At 41.1% G+C, this 19861-nt stretch overlaps 1 protein-coding gene across 1 annotated transcript in view; it reads left to right on the plus strand.

Annotated features, from left to right (window-relative positions):
* The first annotated feature begins 6156 nt into the window (after positions 1 to 6156).
* The window catches only part of LOC126419276 (uncharacterized), a 38362-nt gene continuing 24657 nt past the window's right edge, over positions 6157 to 19861 (plus strand). Inside the window, exon 1 of the mRNA XM_050086444.1 lies at positions 6157 to 6274. Within this exon, the coding sequence (XP_049942401.1) occupies positions 6242 to 6274 (33 nt within the window). The 5' untranslated portion in view covers positions 6157 to 6241. The remainder of the gene's footprint in view (positions 6275 to 19861) is intronic.

Consider the following 19861-nt stretch of genomic DNA (forward strand, 5'->3'; position numbering starts at 1 on the left):
TTCTATGGGGTCTGCTCTTTGTCTAAGTCCATCCTGGAATATTGCTGGAGTGTCTGGGACCCATACCACAAAGGCGTAGTGAGTATATTGAACGGATGAACGTATACAGAGAACAGCAGTATGAATAGTCACTGGTTTGTTCAACCTGCGAGCGACTGTCATGAAGACATGTCCATTATAATTATCCGGGCTGTTATGCCGTGGTCGGTTGATGAATTCTGAGGTGCGGGAGACGAAACGTTGGGAATCACCTCAGAATTCATCAACCGACCACAGCATAACAGCCCGGATAATTATAATGGACATGATATTTCCGGCCGTGAAAGTTTACATTTTAGTGTCATGAAGACGCTGAAAGAACTAAACTGGCACGTGCCTGATCACACAAACTTGCCCATGAAAAACTACTCATTAACTTTCTAGTACCAACTTTAAGTGATGAGTCTAGGAATATGTTACAACCCCCTATGTATTGCACCCATAGAGATTGTGAAAACAAGATGAAACTACACTCCTGGAAATGGAAAAAAGAACACATTGACACCGGTGTGTCAGACCCACCATACTTGCTCCGGACACTGCGAGAGGGCTGTACAAGCAATGATCACACGCACGGCACAGCGGACACACCAGGAACCGCGGTGTTGGCCGTCGAATGGCGCTAGCTGCGCAGCATTTGTGCACCGCCGCCGTCAGTGTCAGCCAGTTTGCCGTGGCATACGGAGCTCCATCGCAGTCTTTAACACTGGTAGCATGCGCGACAGCGTGGACGTGAACCGTATGTGCAGTTGACGGACTTTGAGCGAGGGCGTATAGTGGGCATGCGGGAGGCCGGGTGGACGTACCGCCGAATTGCTCAACACGTGGGGCGTGAGGTCTCCACAGTACATCGATGTTGTCGCCAGTGGTCGGCGGAAGGTGCACGTGCCCGTCGACCTGGGACCGGACCGCAGCGACGCACGGATGCACGCCAAGACCGTAGGATCCTACGCAGTGCCGTAGGGGACCGCACCGCCACTTCCCAGCAAATTAGGGACACTGTTGCTCCTGGGGTATCGGCGAGGACCATCCGCAACCGTCTCCATGAAGCTGGGCTACGGTCCCGCACACCGTTAGGCCGTCTTCCGCTCACGCCCCAACATCGTGCAACCCGCCTCCAGTGGTGTCGCGACAGGCGTGAATGGAGGGACGAATGGAGACGTGTCGTCTTCAGCGATGAGAGTCGCTTCTGCCTTGGTGCCAATGATGGTCGTATGCGTGTTTGGCGCCGTGCAGGTGAGCGCCACAATCAGGACTGCATACGACCGAGGCACACAGGGCCAACACCCGGCATCATGGTGTGGGGAGCGATCTCCTACACTGGCCGTACACCACTGGTGATCGTCGAGGGGACACTGAATAGTGCACGGTACATCCAAACCGTCATCGAACCCATCTTTCTACCATTCCTAGACCGGCAAGGGAACTTGCTGTTCCAACAGGACAATGCACGTCCGCATGTATCCCGTGCCACCCAACGTGCTCTAGAAGGTGTAAGTCAACTACCCTGGCCAGCAAGATCTCCGGATCTGTCCCCCATTGAGCATGTTTGGGACTGGATGAAGCGTCGTCTCACGCGGTCTGCACGTCCAGCACGAACGCTGGTCCAACTGAGGCGCCAGGTGGAAATGGCATGGCAAGCCGTTCCACAGGACTACATCCAGCATCTCTACGATCGTCTCCATGGGAGAATAGCAGCCTGCATTGCTGCGAAAGGTGGATATACACTGTACTAGTTCCGACATTGTGCATGCTCTGTTGCCTGTGTCTATGTGCCTGTGGTTCTGTCAGTGTGATCATGTGATGTATCTGACCCCAGGAATGTGTCAATAAAGTTTCCCCTTCCTGGGACAATGAATTCACGGTGTTCTTATTCCAATTTCCAGGAGTGTAATTACAGTGCATACAGAGGCATTTAAAATTTCATCCTTCTCGTGCTGTACACTGATGAGCCAAAACATTATGACCACCTGCTTAATAGGTTGTCTGTCCTCCGTTGGAATGGAAATACATCACTGATTCTGCGTATCATGGATCTGAAAGTTTGTTGGTAGGTTTGTGGAGGTATGTGGCATTAGATGTCTAGGCCGGTAGCGACACAATTGGGTTCCATAGAATTCACTTATGACACTCCTTAAACCACTGCAGCACAGTTTTAGCTCAGAGACATGGACAATTATACTGCTGAAAGATGCTGTTGCCATCAGGGAAGACATCAAGCATGAAGGGATGCAGGTGGTGTGCAACTGCCAGTGTGTCTTTGATTACTACCACAGGTCCCATGCAAGCGCTGGAGAATATCTCCCATAGCATAATACTGCTCCCACCAGCCTACATTCTTGGCGTGCTGCACGTTTCGAGCTGCCATTCACCTCGATGACAGCATTTGTGGAGACCACCATCGACCTGTTCCTATTGATAGACAGTCAAATCTCGATGTTCCTGTGCCCAATGTAATCGTAATTGACAATGTCGTTGAGTCAGCATGTGAATACAATGGGTGGACTGCTGCAGGTGCTCCATCTTCAACAATGTACGATGGACAGTGTGCTCCAAAACATCGGTATGTGCACCAGCATTTTGCTCTTCCGGTAAAGGTGCCACACATCACTATCTGCCCTAGGAGACAGGCCTCCGAACTCTCTAAGTTTTGTGAACAGCTTGGACGTCCAACTTTTCAGCATCTTGTGGTAGTGTCACTGTCCTATCTCTTTCTGTAGACGGTAACGACAGTAGCACATGAACATTCGACCAGCTTCGCCGTTTGAGATACTCGTTCACAGGCTTTGCGTAGTAATAATCTGCTCTTTCTCGAAGTCGCTTATCTTACAATCAGTGGATTTCCCCATTTGCAGCCCATACTTCCCTATGGAGATCCCCCATCTCTCTCTGCTTCGCTTGCATACTTCTGTTACTGCATCACTTGCCCGCAATGCATCATTCGACGTCGCAGGGGGCAGTGGTCGTGGCTTTTTGGCTCATCAGTGTATAAGTGAATGGAACTGTATGAAATCATAATAACTGGTACAATAAGACATATCCTCTGCCATGCAGATGTATTGTCTGCCGTCCTCGCGCAAATAAGCTGCGGTCAGTCAGCACCAGAAGTACCTCAGCATTTTTAACTTCTTCGACCATCAACGTTAATTTTGTCGCAGGAAAGAACAGATACCTCGTACAAGGCTTTAAACATATTTGTTCCAGTTCTAATCAAGATTGTTACCCATCTTATCACACACAAATTGTTTCGTGCTTTGACGAGGCTTTGAACGGCAGGGACAAGTGTGTTTCTGCCTCCTCAGATAATGGGCTGCTTGGAGAGAAATTGTCCTTGATGTTAGTAGCTAAGAATCCAGTTCAGGTAACAAAATTTTTCTTTCCAGTCGGGTATGTATCAAACTAGGCGCCAATTTAATCAGTAATAGTAGGAGAGACAGAAGCAAAGATAACTTGGTTCTAAATATTGACTTTAACAATTCAGAATTTCTCGCTGAATATGTGCCACACGGTACCTGAGCCTTGCGTTCAAAGGCAAGAACATTGTCAGTTCACTGAGAGGTCAAACAGTAAGTTGTCAACTTGTCGCAAAAGAAATTGCAAATCAAGACTGAATTATAATGATTTCTAAAGGAGGTCGCACATCCATTTCCTAAGCAGTGGCGGACTGTGTTGATAAAGTTCGAGCACATTTTCTCTACTTTCCACTGAGAAATTCCAAAAAGGCGATGGAAAGTCATATATGTTATCAATTCGACAAACTTAACAAAACAGTCATTTAAGAAAATGTGAAGACAGTACTTCGTTTCGGATTATACGTCTAAATAGAAAAGTGAAATGGAGGGCTGTTAAGAATGCTGCAAGAAGAAATCAGCTCTGGACGGCGTCTCTTTTTTTGGCAGTCACAGATTAAACAAACTGCTCTAACAAATGCATGACAAATATGATGTGAAACATAACTGTGGTGAAAATAGTATTTATGTTGATCTGATAAATATTTTAATTGTTAAACGTACCCAATTCTGTGGGATGGTAAGACATCACTGCAAAGTTCTTTTAATTTGAGAAGTCTCATTCTATTTTTAATATTGTTACAATGTAACACATTCAGATCCACCGAGGAGAACCGTAGTTAGTTTTAAAATGTATCAGAGCTAAAAGGTATGCCGTAATTGATTATGATCGGGACGACAAATAATTAGAAACATCGTGGTTGCCGCCTATAAAAAAAGGACAACGGTGAATTGTAATTCGCAGCACTAAATCTCTGGTGACGTCAGCGGGCGCTACCAATGGCAGAGTATGGATCGGGAATGGTCTACCTGTTGAATTTGTACTGCCTACCTTACGAAGCATAGCAGAGGCATATTTTCTAGAACTAGTATTTATAGCCAATCTGAAATGGCTACCACCAGAGGTCAGCTTTTAGCAGAAGTGACATTTAAAACTCAATACCTTACTCCAGGCCTCTGTGTCTGTACCCTCATCAGCATACGTCTCTTAGAATCGACATACCACTGTGGGACCATATTTATTCTGGTTCCTTTCGGACGAGCCCTGTAGACAGCCTCCTGACGCAAATGATGATGATTGTCCTTTTATGGACCGCAAGCGACCAACTACCACTTGAGTATACTCTACACGTTTATTGTTACGTGGAACCTCAGAAACACTATTTTCTTTTCCCAGTAAGGGGATACAAACCTCACAGAAGCGACGCTGATCCAGAATTCTGACATCAGTCTGTGTATAATCTACTCGTTCTGACATACACCTACCTCCACCGAATCCTCGCATTTGGCCATTCTCGCAAATACCTTATGGCGTGTACACTGCACATAATGCATCTGGATATATACCTTGTCCCGATGGATATTATACAACTATGTGCTCACCGACAATTGTTCCTTTCTCTGTTCGGAAATCATATATACAGATTGCCCAACAGTTCTGCACCGCGTAGGTCGTGCCTTCACATACATCTGCCACATAGATACATATTTTGACAACAGAATTGCTAGCCATTATTCATTTTCTTTGACTTATCCGTAATCAATGACATGAGTTTGTCTGGGTTAGTTCCAAATTCCCTAGATCATATTCACGATAAAATTTACGATAGTTAATGATTCAATTGAACAAAAGATTGCAGAGGCGTTTATTCTGGCTGGCAATTTGTGTAGAAAACATGGAACTGTCAGGGAAATTGATTTCACTAGAGAAAGTCGCTGAAATTTCAGGTATTCTATAAGGGAACTTCAAAAAGTAAGTTACAGATTATTATGGCAAGCTGAGTAACTTGCTGCATTCTGTACTACACTTCACAGTGGCAGATGCACTACATTGTTTTTCAGCACAGCCACCAATTGTCGGGATGTTGTAAATCGTTCAGTTCCTCGACAACAGAAATCAGCTCCTTGGTCACGGGACCAATCTTGAGCCATTGTGTCAACGCCCTCATCGTCCGAGCATCTACGATAGTTGTAAATCGGTTCCACGATTGCCTGGATATTGTCTGTGGTAAATTTCGATGGGCTTCCTAACCGATCAGCATCACCCAAGTCTGTGCGGCATTGGTCAGATTGTTGGCACCATGTCACTACAGCTGGTTATGACGTTACGTTTGGACCATGCGACGCCAGCATTTCACGGTGAATCTGTGTGCAATTTAGACGTTTTGCCCACAAGAATGGTACTGTCCCGCTTACTTCAGCTTTGGAGTAAGTTTCCAGCTGTCGCGACATTTAATTCCCACGTTGTGATGCACCTGTTTTCCATACCGCAACAAAAGTGATTCTTAAGGAAACCCACAACATGAGCTCTCTTCTGACAATACGCCACTCTTGGGTAATGGTCTTCATGGGACGACATGTCGTTAACTTTTTGAAGCCCCCTCGTAGGTGACTCCACGAAATTGGAGACACAGGGGCGTTTAGAATCGTTGTTCGTTGACGAAGGAAACGTATTATCATTTTAATATAAATCAGTTGAGATTATGCTTCATAAACAGTCTGTTTTGTAGTCGCATAGGAAAGGTGAAGAAGCACATTGAATTGTTATATTTCTCGCTTGTCAACTTCGGTCCGCACGCTCGGTTCGCATGCTGACTTCGGGAATCTTCGTGTTAACCCGTCGAGTTCTCAGACTCCAAGACCGATTCTCGTAGTATGATTGTGAGTGTGAAAAGTTAGTGTGAGAAATTGTCATGTATCGTAGCTACCATTCACACAGAAGCAAGGTAGACTTTTAATTTTTTTAAATAAAAATACGGATCGTTATTTGAACTTGCATGTTTTGTACAACAGCATTAAATATCCAGGATTCTCAATTCCTTTGCTAATTTCTCTTCAGTTTAGTGCTTTGCTTACTGTCTCACAAAGCATTGCTCACAGATAGCAGTGATCATGGTATGAAAAGCATGTGATTTGAAACATGGTGGATCATTTGCTATCAAAGTCTATTGATGTTACATTTCAGTGACAAGAATTCGAAGCGTATTCCTGCTGTAACTTCTCATGTAGTTTGTTACCGTATCCCATAGTGGCATGGCATGGAATGGCGGCAGCCCACGCTAACGATGGGATATCTAGGGGACATAAGCTTAAGCATGCAGAACTGCAGATAAAACTGCAAATATACTATTGTGTTGTAAAATTTTTGTATAGCATTCAGAACATCTTGATGACGATTCCGCAGCTGTTGTAGTGGTTTTGAAGGAAACGTCATCAGTTGCACTTTTATTTTGGACTACTATCAGTTTCGACCCCCAAGGCCATTTCTAGTAACATGTCAGGCGTCCCGAGACAGCATTGAACCTTAAGGACCGAAACGGATCGTGGATAAAATATTGTTTTGTATTCATGTTTCAGTATCTGGATGATTATTTAGACACAAACTGCCTCAGGTACTCAAGAATCTAAGTCATCGGTTTTCCAGTTCTGTTTCGAAATGCCTTATTTTGACAGTAAGGCTGAAAAAATCCTACAGCAGAATTGTTTTTAACGTCCATATCTGGCGCGGCTCTGTTTGCCTTTGTTGCTCTATGTTTCAAAATGCTTACTCTTGAATGCGTTTAGTTTTAAAAATTGCGTAAAATCTTATTTTTACCTCTGTTCTGAAAAAATGAAATTGCGTCTGCTGTTGGCGTGAATATTCAATGCTCACGACGAAATTTGGCTTACTTATGTAAAGAAAATACTTCGGAATGTTTTCAGAAGTGCCTTGAGAATGTGGATGTAAATGGAAAGTTTCAGCATCTGTGCAAAACAAACACAGATCCCTCACGAGCAAATGCGTTTCGAATGCATGTAAAAGAGTCGCGTAACACGCCCGTGAGGCGGCCGCGTTCTAAAGCACCGATTCTGATTAGAGAACAACGGCTGACGCCTGCGCCTGTCTTAACTATGCCGGGTCGCAATAAATTGCAGTTGATGCCATAATAATCTTGTCCAAGTCTAGACCATGCTGTGCGAGAACTTCACCTTGGGGCGGCGCACTTAAAAAAAAGGACACAGTGGACATCTCCGTATGTGATAATTAAAAAAAGTAGATATCGTTTTACCCCAACGTACTTTTACCCACAGCACAATAATACTTTAAATCGCTTTTTGAAGCATTAACTAACAAATTAACGTTTAGAAAACTTACCGTGTAGACTATTTTCACGTACATTACTTTTTAAACAACGCCAACAAGGCTGACAGAAGGAAAATCAGCCATAAGGACATAGTTCCTCCTATATTCAATACATTTCGTATCTGCTTTTCTAAACTGTTCGTACGATAATGCAGTTTATCAAACATTTACTGTTCTCTGTAGTACTGTTAGTCCAAGATCAGGTCATGGAAGAAGACATAATGCAACGTACTTTGTCGGCTCAGAGTTTTGCCACTGAAGAAATTTATGTTAAAGTTTGGCTGCCTCAGAGGCTCTCTTTTTAACAGTTGTGACATAGTATTACAGAATTATTGTAAATTCATTTATATTAATATTTCTTTATTAATCCCAGCTGAACTTTGAACAGTCACTAATAAATGATGTGGCAACTCCAGAAGGAGAAGAGAGAGAAATCATATGTGCCCATGAAAACTTAGAATAAAACTTGCCCATATATATTACATAACTTTTTCAGCAAAATTCGGGATATCAATCTGGAAAAACTTGGTGAGACTAAGTGGCTATCCTATACATATCCCCATGGAAATAAAATATCTGACCGGCAGCAGAAGTGGTTGTAAATGAAGTTGTTTCTCCCTAACTAGTATTTGCATACTGCAGAGGAAATCTTTTTATGGAAAAAAAACTGTAAATAGCCATCATATGCTACATTTATAAGAAGAATCCTCTATAGTATAGGAGTAGTCAAAGAGAGATTACTGTAATCTGTATTTGTGAAAACATTTCCATTTTGTGGCAGACGTATTTTTGTAAACCCTCGTCCCCAGTTTTTTAAAGGCCTTGTCACTATTGCTGTGGAGGCCCAAAGTTGCCATTGTTGTTACAGTACGCCAAGTTTGAGTGTTCGTGAAATGGCTTCTGGTGCAGAACACCACTAAGACAATTTCTACCTGGCCCTATTACACAGCTATGCCCCAAGGTCGGGTAACAGGAGACGAGAGCAAAGGTTCTACAACACTCCAACAAATTAGTAACAAAGTCACACAAATGAGTTAAAAAGGTGAACTTATCTTTGTGACTTGTCGAATAATGAAGCCTGCAACACTGTATGTATGTGGCTAAGTGCTAAGTACATAACAATTGCAATTTACAGCAACTGTCTGTTCACTTCTAAGAGTTCACTAAACAACGTTCCATATCTAAGTCAGCCCTGGACGATGATCTATAACCAAGTCGGCGAGAGCTGCTCTTCTATCATCCAAGTAGACTTCTGTCCATTCTTGTCTGGTCATTAGCAGATTGTATTCGGTGAGTAACTGGCCGAGGCAAAGTTAATATTTTCATCCTCAGCACCGCCCGTGGTGCTGGTGGAACTTGCGCAAGTGACGAGTGTCTTTGGCACTGGCACTAGCTTGCATCTTTGCACTTGTGGTGCTTTTGCTCTGGCTGTGTCTTGGTTGGAAGACACAGCACATCTAATTTCTATTAGAAGATTGTTAAAAGTTTATACCTGTGTACTTTCCTTCTTTCTGTGCCAAAGTGAGATTCACTAAAGGGGTAACTAATTTAGAGATACCCATTAACAGCTTACAGGCTATAACTAACTATTACACTAGAAACTTCTTGATGATGACTATTCATGATCATATCTCCAACCCACATGTTAACAAGAGGTACATTGTGTTCCTCTGGACCCGAGTCACTGTTTCATTGGACTACTTAAATCATTTAAGGATCTGTTTGGCTGACTATCCTGTTCCTTCTGGTGGAACCATATTAGCGTGATATCCTCTGCATGTGGGGACCAGTGACCCTGTAGGCTAGCTTCATTAACTCAGGTGATCACATGAGTGACGTGGTGCAAATTTTGTGTAAAAATAAGTCTGGCTGATGACCCAGTTTTTATTGGCAATCAGCTAGCTACATATATTTTTTTCTTAGTAACAGTCAGATCTGGATTGACATACATACCAGGTTGTTCCATTGTGAAATTTGCCATGCAGGAAAGATCATTATGATACAGAAAAATGATCTCCTTACTTTACAGAGATTTACCGTTTATTGCAAGATGAAGACTGCGCAGTTTTTCAAACTGAAGCTTGGTATTGGTGTAATCGACATGAGTGGGGATACCCATGTAATCATGGGGTTGCAGAATTAAGAATATTTTATAGGGTGATCTCAGTGGCAGTATTTGCGCCCATAAAATGTACATCTTACGTTCCCTTGCCCTTGTTGCTGCAACACACTGATCAGTGAAGATATTCTACTATTGTCATATAATGTAAAATAAATAAGAAAGTTGACTGTTTATATTAAGGAACTGTTTGCCATATCTTATTAGTGCAAGGCTCTCTTAACCTTGAACTGTGTCCCTACACTGTTGTAAGTTTAAAATCAATAACCTCAGTGGCAGTGGATGAGCAGTTAGTATAATTGAACTTATGTTCGTTTCTTCCACAGTTTAAAACATTTCTGCATGTCATTTTCCTTAAGGACATGCAGAAGCTCCACAGTTTTTGTGTTCTAGCAGAGTGCTATTGTAGACTCCTTGTTAACTGTTACTGTACTAAGCTGATCGAGAAGCCTGGAACTTGCCACAGTGAAAGACAGAATTCAACATTGTAAGAAATTTTGTTCTGGTACACCTGGACAGATATGCATCAAACCAGTCTCACGACTGAAGACCATAACAACAACAATGGAAATTGTAACAGAAGAAGCTAGACGATTTACATTGGACACAGGCAATTTTGCTTTAGAAGGATTTCAGCCATCTTGTGCTGTTGAAATTGTATGCCATTGTAAATCGTTTCCTCATAATTCCTGTGAGGCACAAGACCAGTCACTACAATTTCATCTTGGTGCTAACTCATGGGATCACTTACTATGCACCTTTAAGTAATTCTGTCTAGTCCCTGATGATGTAGGAACATCATCTTTATTAATTTGTAATTGTGTTTTTATGTTGTCAATATTTATTGTTTTTAGTTACACAGTCATTGTTATGGAAATTATCACTTATGAAGAAAGTATTCAAAGAAAGGAATTTTACATTACACTAGGATAATTCTAAGTGATAAGCAGCTTGAGAGCAACCATTGTATAATTGCTGACACAAAACCAATGTTCTCTGAATTTCCTCAAAAATTTCTTTAAGAGCTACATATCTAATCACCAAATCAAAGATGTATTAGACAAATTCTTGTTGTAGTGCTTGGTACATTAGTGTTGGGCAATCCAAGAAATAAGAACTATGTTCTTAATTACCGTGTGTTTATGATGTTCTCAGGAACTGATTTTGTAATTCGAATAGAACGTCCCATAACATGACCTATTTCTCATTGTGGTTCGGCTCATAATGGTAGCAATTGAGGACAGTTGGTTGCATTTCTAAAGGCTTTGTTTTCTTTATGATGTACGTTCATTTCAGTTTGTTCCCAGCTTCTTCTTAATACAGAAATTTGAGGAATAGCTTTCATATTCTGTTAAAAGTTATGATAAAAATACTGGAATTGTTTATGTTTCAGCTTATTCTAGAATGAAATTCTCAAAATTCGTTAACCTATGTCACGGAAGAAAAAATGGAAACTTTTTCTCTGCAAATAAATGTTGGCGAAATTGTAAATTAGGAATCCAACGTAACTCTAAATGAACTTTAATTGTAGTGGAGCTGTCCATAAAGTATGTAGCAGGTTAATCTAAGAGTAAGGGGAGTAGTATCCTTATACCTAATGCTAATAATGAAAGGATAGGAATTGCATTATCAGAAAGCGAATGGTACAGCAATAAGGGAAAGAATCAAGTTTTTCTTCCCTTCCCTCCACACCACATAATTACAGTGATGTCATGTGAATTTGTATTAGTGAAACTGTGTTCAGCTGTGACCAGGGATTGTCATGCAGTACTCTCAGACATTTCATGAAGCATAGTATACCACAAAAATAGTTGTTTATTAAGTCTATTCAAAGCAGTACACTTGCAGTTAGTGTTAACAAAATATCTTATTCCCAAACTTGGGTACACAAGTGATCTCTCATAAGATACTCTCATAAGAGGGTTAGCAAGAGACTTTGAATGAGAGAGGGATTGATTATGCATTCAAGATTTATGTTCTCTTCCTTTCCATTGTTAATTTGGGTTCACAGAATTTTCCATTCGGCGTATTCCTAGAAGCTGTGGTTGGCGATGAGATTTCTCTGCTGCACTTGCTCTGATGTCAAAATGTTGGCTGCTGCAACCTAATTGCTGCCCTTAGCCCAACAAATACATCAAACAGAAGATATAAAATTTCACACTAAGACAAATGTCATATGCAATCAGTACAAGAATGATATTAGAACTTGATGTGTGTACTCATTCATACTCGACATTGAGGGAGCAGAAATTTAAGGGTGATAACTTTCACACATATATCAGGGTTTTTAATCTCAAAATTTCTGCACCCTTTCGTAGTTTCATTAAAATCTTGTTTGAAAGGCAGCATGATAAAGATAAAACTAACTGCAGAGGCTGAGGAAAATTTTATACATTTACATAAAACCATTTTTTTAGAGGCACAGCAGATAACTGTAGACACAGTTTTTCTTGACTTCCGAAAAGCATTTGGTTCAGTACTATATCAGCACATACTAATGAAAGTGCAGTAATAATTGGTATCGAACAAAATCTATGATTGGATTGGAAATCAATTGTTCTGTTAGACAGTGAGTTGATGACAAATATATAAGTACCTTCAGATGTGCTCCCAGGGAAGTGTGTTGGTACCTTGCTGCTCATGTTGTGTATTAATGACCTGATAGATAATGCTAATATTGCTAACCTCAGGCTTTTTGTAACGATGCAGTTATCTACAGTGAAATATGATTTGAAAAAAAGTCTGCATAAACATTCAGACTGTTCTTGATAAGATTTTAATGTGGTGCAGAGATTGGCAACTTGATTTAAATGTTCAGAAACGTGCACTTCAAAAATGCAAAAAAACTGTGCCTTAAGACTACACAGTATCAGTGAGACATAATTGGAATCAGTCAGCTCCTACAAATGCCTGGGCATAACATTTTGTAGAGAGATGAAATGGAATGATCAATTTGGCCTCATAATATGTAAAGCAGGTGACAGACTTCAGTTTGGTGGTGGATTGCTGGGAAATTGCGTACAGTCTACAAAAAAGAATGCTTACAGAACACTTGTGCAACACATCGTGAAATATTGCTTACATGTATGTGACACATACCAAATATTATTGACTGTCTAAAAAGAAGGGCAGCACACATGGTAATATGCTTGTTGTTTGACCCACTGGAGATATCATGGAGATGCTGAAAAATGTGAATAGGTGAACACTTGAAAATAGACGCCAGCTATCTGACAAAAAACACTTACAAAGTTTCAGACACAAGTACTAAGACAGAAATCTCATAGGACCTGTGAAGACAAGATCAGGCTAATTACAGCATTCACAGAAGCATGTAAGCAATTGTTCTTTCCATGTCGAGATTGCTATTGATATGATCTATCAGGTTATTAATATACTACACATGGACTGGATAGAAACTGTAGTACATGGTAGAATAGAAGTACCCTTTGCCAAGCACTTCATAGTAATTTGTAGAGTATAAAGTGGACATAGACATCATATCCCACATTATGGACACACAGGTATGCTGAATACACATCAGAGAACAAATTATTTTACCCATGTGGCAGGTTGTGTGGTTGAAACACATGGTATTCCCAGCAACCAGCCTGTACTTAAATGAAAACATTTATAATGTGTGTTCAATTCATTTGAACTTTCTAGATAAAGTTCTTGATTTCTTGAAGTTATCTGTTCTGTTCATCACTGTGTGGATACAGCTCCACCATTTAGTTTTAGTTACTCCTGGAGGACATAGGCAGTGTCCACCAATACACCCATTATTATTTCACCTACAAATAATGAAGTGAGGTTGTAGAAGAAAGCAGGTAAAATAGATTATGACTGTTTCCTCCCCCATTATCACCACCACCACCACCACCACCACCACCTCCATATCCGTTGCCATTATTTCATGCTGATAGCCAGTGTCTAGTGGTGTGACTTTTTCTCAGTCTCGTGGGGAAACGAAGTGAAAGTGGAATATAAGGAAAAGAGAAATATTACATAGACATTTATACACTCCAAACTACTGTGAAGTGCATGGCGGAAGCTATTAGAGTTTTTCCCATTCCATTCATGTAAGGAACAATACTAATAAAATTCCTAGAACCATCATTTAAAGCCAGTTCTCGAAACTTTGTAGGTAGGCTTTCCTGAGAGCACCTACATTCAAGAGTCTGCCAGTTCAGTTTCTTCAATGTGTCTGTGGCACACTCCTATGGATGAAACAGATCTGTGACCATTCATGTTGCTCTTCTCTGAATATGTTCAATATCACCTAGGAGTATTCTGGGATGCACTGCGCGAGTGATTTGTAAGCAGTCTCCTTTGTAGGCTGGTTGCCTTTCCCCAGTATTCTACCAATAAATGGAAATCTACCTACCACCTGCTGTATCCATGACTGAGCATGTGTGATCTTTCGCCTTCATATCCCTACAAAATGTTACACCCAGATATTTGTATTAGTTGGTGGATACTAATTGTGACATTGATATTGTAGTCATAGGATACTGCATTTTTTTGTTACATGGTTCAAATCCGGATTCTTCTATAGACTTGGCTTTTACTGTCTGAGGTTAAACCTGGAAATCTGGTGAGTTCATACTCAAAACAAATTTTAAAATTCGTGTTACACGACATAGTGGAACCATTCAGTGATGTATGAAGGTAGAGTGACAGTCATGCCTGTTTGGTAATCCACCTCCCCCCTCCCCAATGAATTTTCTGTGTTGGACACTAAGTCCATGCATGAACACTGTAACACAAGAGTCTTTACTGAGAGGAAAATGATCTTACCTTCTCCAGTTGCCACTTGTCCTCCTTATGTGTATAAAGTACTACAAGGTATAATCAATAACTATTTATAGAATGAAATTTTTCACTCTACAGTGGAGTGTGCGCTGATATGAAACTTCCTGGTAGATTAAAACTGTGTGCCGGACCGAGACTCAAACTCGGGACCTTTGCCTTTCGCGGGCAAGTGCTCTACCGGCTGAGCTACCCAAGCACGACTCATGCCCCATCCTTACTGGCAGAATTAAAGCTGTGAGGACGGGGCGTGAGTCGTGCTTGGGTAGCTCAGTCGGTAGAGCGCTTGCCCGCGAAAGGCAAAGGTCCCGAGTTCGAGTCTCGGTCCAGCACACAGTTTTAATCTGCCAGGAAGTTTCAACTGTTTATAGTGTACCACAGTGGTATAGGGGAAGTCAACACAGTCGGTTTGATAAGGGACACTTGTAGTTTGTCAGGCTGGGAAACAACCTCAAATTGGCCAACAAAAGATACCTAAGCTGCAGTGCATGCACATTGCTTGAGATTTTGAACACGCTCTCACAGTCCTAAGCCACTGGCTTAGTAGATCGTACTTGTTTGCAACTCATTTGTTTTTCTTGCTAAAATCATCCTTGAATATTAAACACACAGCACAAATGCATGTCCACTAATTCACTGACTGTGAATAATTTACTTTGGTGCCACACTTTTTAGTGGCTCACTCACCATGAGAGGGGATAATTCGCAGTTTGTGCTGCTAACGGGAGAGCTTAGCTTGGACTTCTCCATGTCTCTCACTCTTTGTAAGGATGTTAATGGCATGAAGGCAGAACATTATGCTGCACCATTGCCCACAAGTACATTGTGACTCAATTTTAGGTTTGTTTCCTGATTTGATAGACCACAAGTGTCCTCTCAACTTCCCCTATACCTATGCCACTGTGGTATGTTGCAAAAAGTTATCGTTTACTCCCCATATACAGAGTGGTAATGTTGCAGGCTTGTTCACAACATGGTTTTATTCTGTAAAGCCTGGTGAAAACATTTTGCCAAATACTTGCTTACACAGAGAAATATCTATCAAACCAAACTGTCAGGAGGCACTTTACTAGTTTTGATACATCATATTTTAATTGCACAACTTTATTATTTTAAAAAACAGATTTCATTTAATCTAGCTGAGGATGTACACACTCTTTCAACCAATAATATGAGTGTTATTTGCTTTAATATTTTAATCAGTTTTTGTACTTCTCCATTATTTTTATATATTTATGTACCAAAGTGATAGGATCATCTGTGTTTTTGTGTGATTTGTCATTTATTTGGCTTTGCATTATATCTTTAGCTCATTCAAAATGGTAGACAATAAAATCTATGGTTAAAGATATAGTTCCATTCAGCCAGAGATGATAGGTGACAGTTTAATTGTGCATTGCATAGTTGCTGTATGTACCTACTGCGACCAATCACATAATGCAATTATGTTTATGTTTCTTGTTTCTATAATAGCACCCCCCCCCCCCCCCCCAATGAATCATAGACCTTGCCGTTGGTGGGGAGGCTTGCGTGCCTCAACAATACAGATAGCCATACCGTAGGTGACACCACAACAGAGGGGTATCTGTTGAGAGGCCAGACAAACATGTGGTTCCTGAAGAGGGACAGCAGCCTTTTTAGTAGTTGCAGGGTCAACAGTCTGGATGATTGACTGATCTGGCATTGTAACACTAACCACTAAAGGGCATGCAGCATTACTGTATGGTTAAATGATGATGGCGTCCTCTTGGATAAAATATTCCGGAGGTAAAATAGTCCCCCATTCGGATCTCCGGGCGGGGACTACTCAAGAGAACATAGTTATCAGGAGGAAAAAGAAAAAACTGGCGTTCTACAGATCGGAGCGTGCAATGTCAGATCCCTTAATTGGGCAGGTAGGTTAGAAAATTTAAAAAGGGAAATGGATAGGTTAAAGTTAGATATAGTGGGAATTAGCGAAGTTCGGTGGCAGGAGGAACAAGACTACTGGTCAGGTGAATACAGGGTTATAAATACAAAATCAAATAGGGATAATGCAGGAGTAGGTTTAATAATGAATAAAAAAATAGGAGTGCGGGTAAGCTACTACAAACAGCATAGTGAACGCCTTTTGTGGCCAAGATAGACACGAAGCCCACGCCTTCTACAGCAGTACAAGTCTATATGCCAACTAGCTCTGCAGATGACGAAGAAATTGAAGCAGTGTATGATGAGATAAAAGAAATAATTCAGATAGTAAAGGGAGACGAAAATTTAATAGTCATGGGTGACTGGAATTCGATAGTGGGAATAGGAAGAGAAGGAAGCATAGTTGGAGAATATGGATTGGGGGGAAGAAATGAAAGAAGAAGCTGCGTGGTAGAATTTTGCACAGAACATAACTTAGTCATAGCTAACACTTGGTTCAAGAATCATAAAAGGAGGTTGTATGCATGCAAGAAGGCTGGAGATACTGACAGGTTTCAGATAGATTATATAATGGTAAGACAGAGATTTAGAAACCAGGTTTTAAATTGTAAGACATTTCCAGGGGCAGATGTGGACTCTGACCACAATCAATTGGTTATGAACTGCAGATTAAAATTGAAGAAACTGCAAAAAGGTGGGAATTTAAGGAGATGGGACCTGGATAAACTGACTAAACCAGAGGTTGTACAGAGTTTCAGGGAGAGCATAAGGGAACAATTGACAGCAGTGGGGGGAAAGAAGTACAGTAGAAGAAGAATGGGCAGCTCTGAGGGATGAAGCAGTGAAGGCAGCAGAGGATCGAGTAGGTAAAAAGACGAGGGCTAGTAGAAATCCTTGGGTAACAGAAGAAATATTGAATTTAATTGATGAAAGGAGAAAATATAAAAATGCAGTAAATGAAGCAGGCAAAAAGGAATACAAACATCTCAAAAGTGAGATCGACAGGAAGTGCAAAATGTCTAAGCAGGGATGGCTAGAGGACAAATGTAAGGATGTAGAGGCTTATCTCACCAGGGGTAAGATAGATACTGCCTACAGGAAAATTAAAGAGACCTTTGGAGAGAAGAGAACCACTTGTATGAATATCAAGAGCTCAGATGGCAACCCAGTTCTAACCATAGAAGGGAAAGCAGAAAGATGGAAGGAGTATATAGAGGGTCTATACAAGGGTGATGTAATTGAGGACAATATTATAGAAATGGAAGAGAATGTAGATGAAGATGAAATGGGAGATACGATACTGCGTGAAGAGTTTGACAGAGCACTGAAAGACCTGAGCCGAAACAAGGCCCCGGGAGTAGACAACATTCCATTGGAACTACTGACGGCCTTGGGAGAGCCAGTCCTTACAAAACACTACCACCTGGTAAGCAAGATGTATGAGACAAGCGAAATACCCTCAGACTTCAAGAAGAACAAAATAATTCCAATTCCACAGAAAGCAGGTGCTCACAGATGTGAAAATTACCGAACTATGAGTTTAATAAGTCACGGCCGCAAAATACTAACACGAATTCTTCACAGACAAATGGAAAAACTGGTAGAAGCCGACCTCAGGGAAGATCAGTTTGGATTCCGTAGAAATGTTGGAACACGTGAGGCAATTCTGACCCTATGGCTTATCTTAGAAGCTAGATTAAAAAAAGGCAAACAGACGTTGCTAGCATTTGTAGACTTAGAGAAAGCTTTTGATAATGTTGACTGGAATACTCTCTTTCAAATTCTGAAGGTGGCAGGGGTAAAATACAGGGAGCAAAAGGCTATTTACAATTTGTACAGAAACCAGATGGCAGTTATGAGAGTCAAGGGGCATGAAAGGGAAGCAGTGGTTGGGAAGGGAGTGAGACAGGGTTGTTGCCTCTCCCCAATGTTATTCAATCTGTATATTGAGCAAGCAGTAAAGGAAACAACAGAAAAATTCGGAGTATGTATTAAAATCCATGGAGAAGAAGTAAAAACTTTAAGGTTCGCTGATGACATTGTAATTCTGTCAGAGACAGCAAAGGACTGGGAAGAGCAGTTGAACGGAATGGACAGTGTCTTGAAAGAATTATATAAGATGAACATCAACAAAAGCAAAATGAGGATAATGGAATGTAGTCGAATTAAGTCAGGTGATGCTGAGGGAATTAGATTAGGAAATGAGACACTTAAAGTAGTAAAGGAGTTTTGCTATTTGGGGAGCACAATAACTGATAATGGTCGAAGTAGAGAGGATATAAAATGGAGACTGGCAATGGAAAGGAAAGTGTTTCTGAAGAAGAGAAATTTTTTAACATCGTGTATTGATTTAAGTGTCAGGAAGTCATTCCTGAAAGCATTTGTATGGAGTGTAGCCATGTTTGGACGTGAAACGTGGACGCTAAATATTTTAGACAAGAAGAGAATAGAAGCTTTCTAAATGTGGTGCTACAGAAGAATGCTGAAGATTAGATGGGTAGATCACTAACTAATGAGGAGGTATTGAATAGAATTGGAAAGAAGAGGAGTTTGTGGCACAACTTGACAAGAAGAAGGGGCCGGTTGGTAGGACATGTTCTGAGACATCAAGGGATCACCAGTTTAGTATTGGAGTGCAGCGTGGAGGGTAAAAATCGTAGAGGGAGACAAAGAGATGAATACACTAAGCAGATTCAGAAGGATGTAGGCTGCAGTACGTACTGGGAGATGAAGCAGCTTGCACAGGATAGAGTAGCATGGAGAGCTGCATCAAACCTGCTGCAGGACTGAAGACCACAACAACAACAACAACAACAACAACAGTGGCACCACAGTGTTGATGGAGTTGTAGGTGGCTGTTTTTCAGTCAGTATTGATGGCAGCCTTATGCACTTTGCAGTTGAAAGTTGACAGCAATGTTGCCAGCTGTCTTGGGCTTTCTCTTGCTGTATGGAATGGTGTGTAGTCAACACTTTGGTTAAATGATGATCACTTATTTCTGGGGGTAGTAACTGCTAGACTACCCAAAGGGGAATTACTTACTACACAAATTGGAAGTTGATTACTGGGCATTCACCTCCTATATTGTGCAGTGGTATGCTGCACATGACAATACCAGTTAGAAATTTGTTGGTAACCAGCTTGTGAACATTTCCAGGCAACTCACTGCGCAAGTTGCCAGTGAGTGTAATTTCTCAGTTTCAAGAGATCATATTTTTATTGACTCAGCATTTAACATTAAATTCATGATGAAAGTAGAAAAAATCTGTAAATGCACATTGAATAATTTTTCTTCTTCTGCTTAGCTTGTACTTAAGCATTTTTTTCATATTCTGTAGAAATTTTTTAGAG

Source organism: Schistocerca serialis, chromosome 9 (genome assembly GCF_023864345.2).
Source record: "Schistocerca serialis cubense isolate TAMUIC-IGC-003099 chromosome 9, iqSchSeri2.2, whole genome shotgun sequence".
In the NCBI taxonomy this organism is placed as follows: Eukaryota; Metazoa; Arthropoda; class Insecta; order Orthoptera; family Acrididae; genus Schistocerca; species Schistocerca serialis.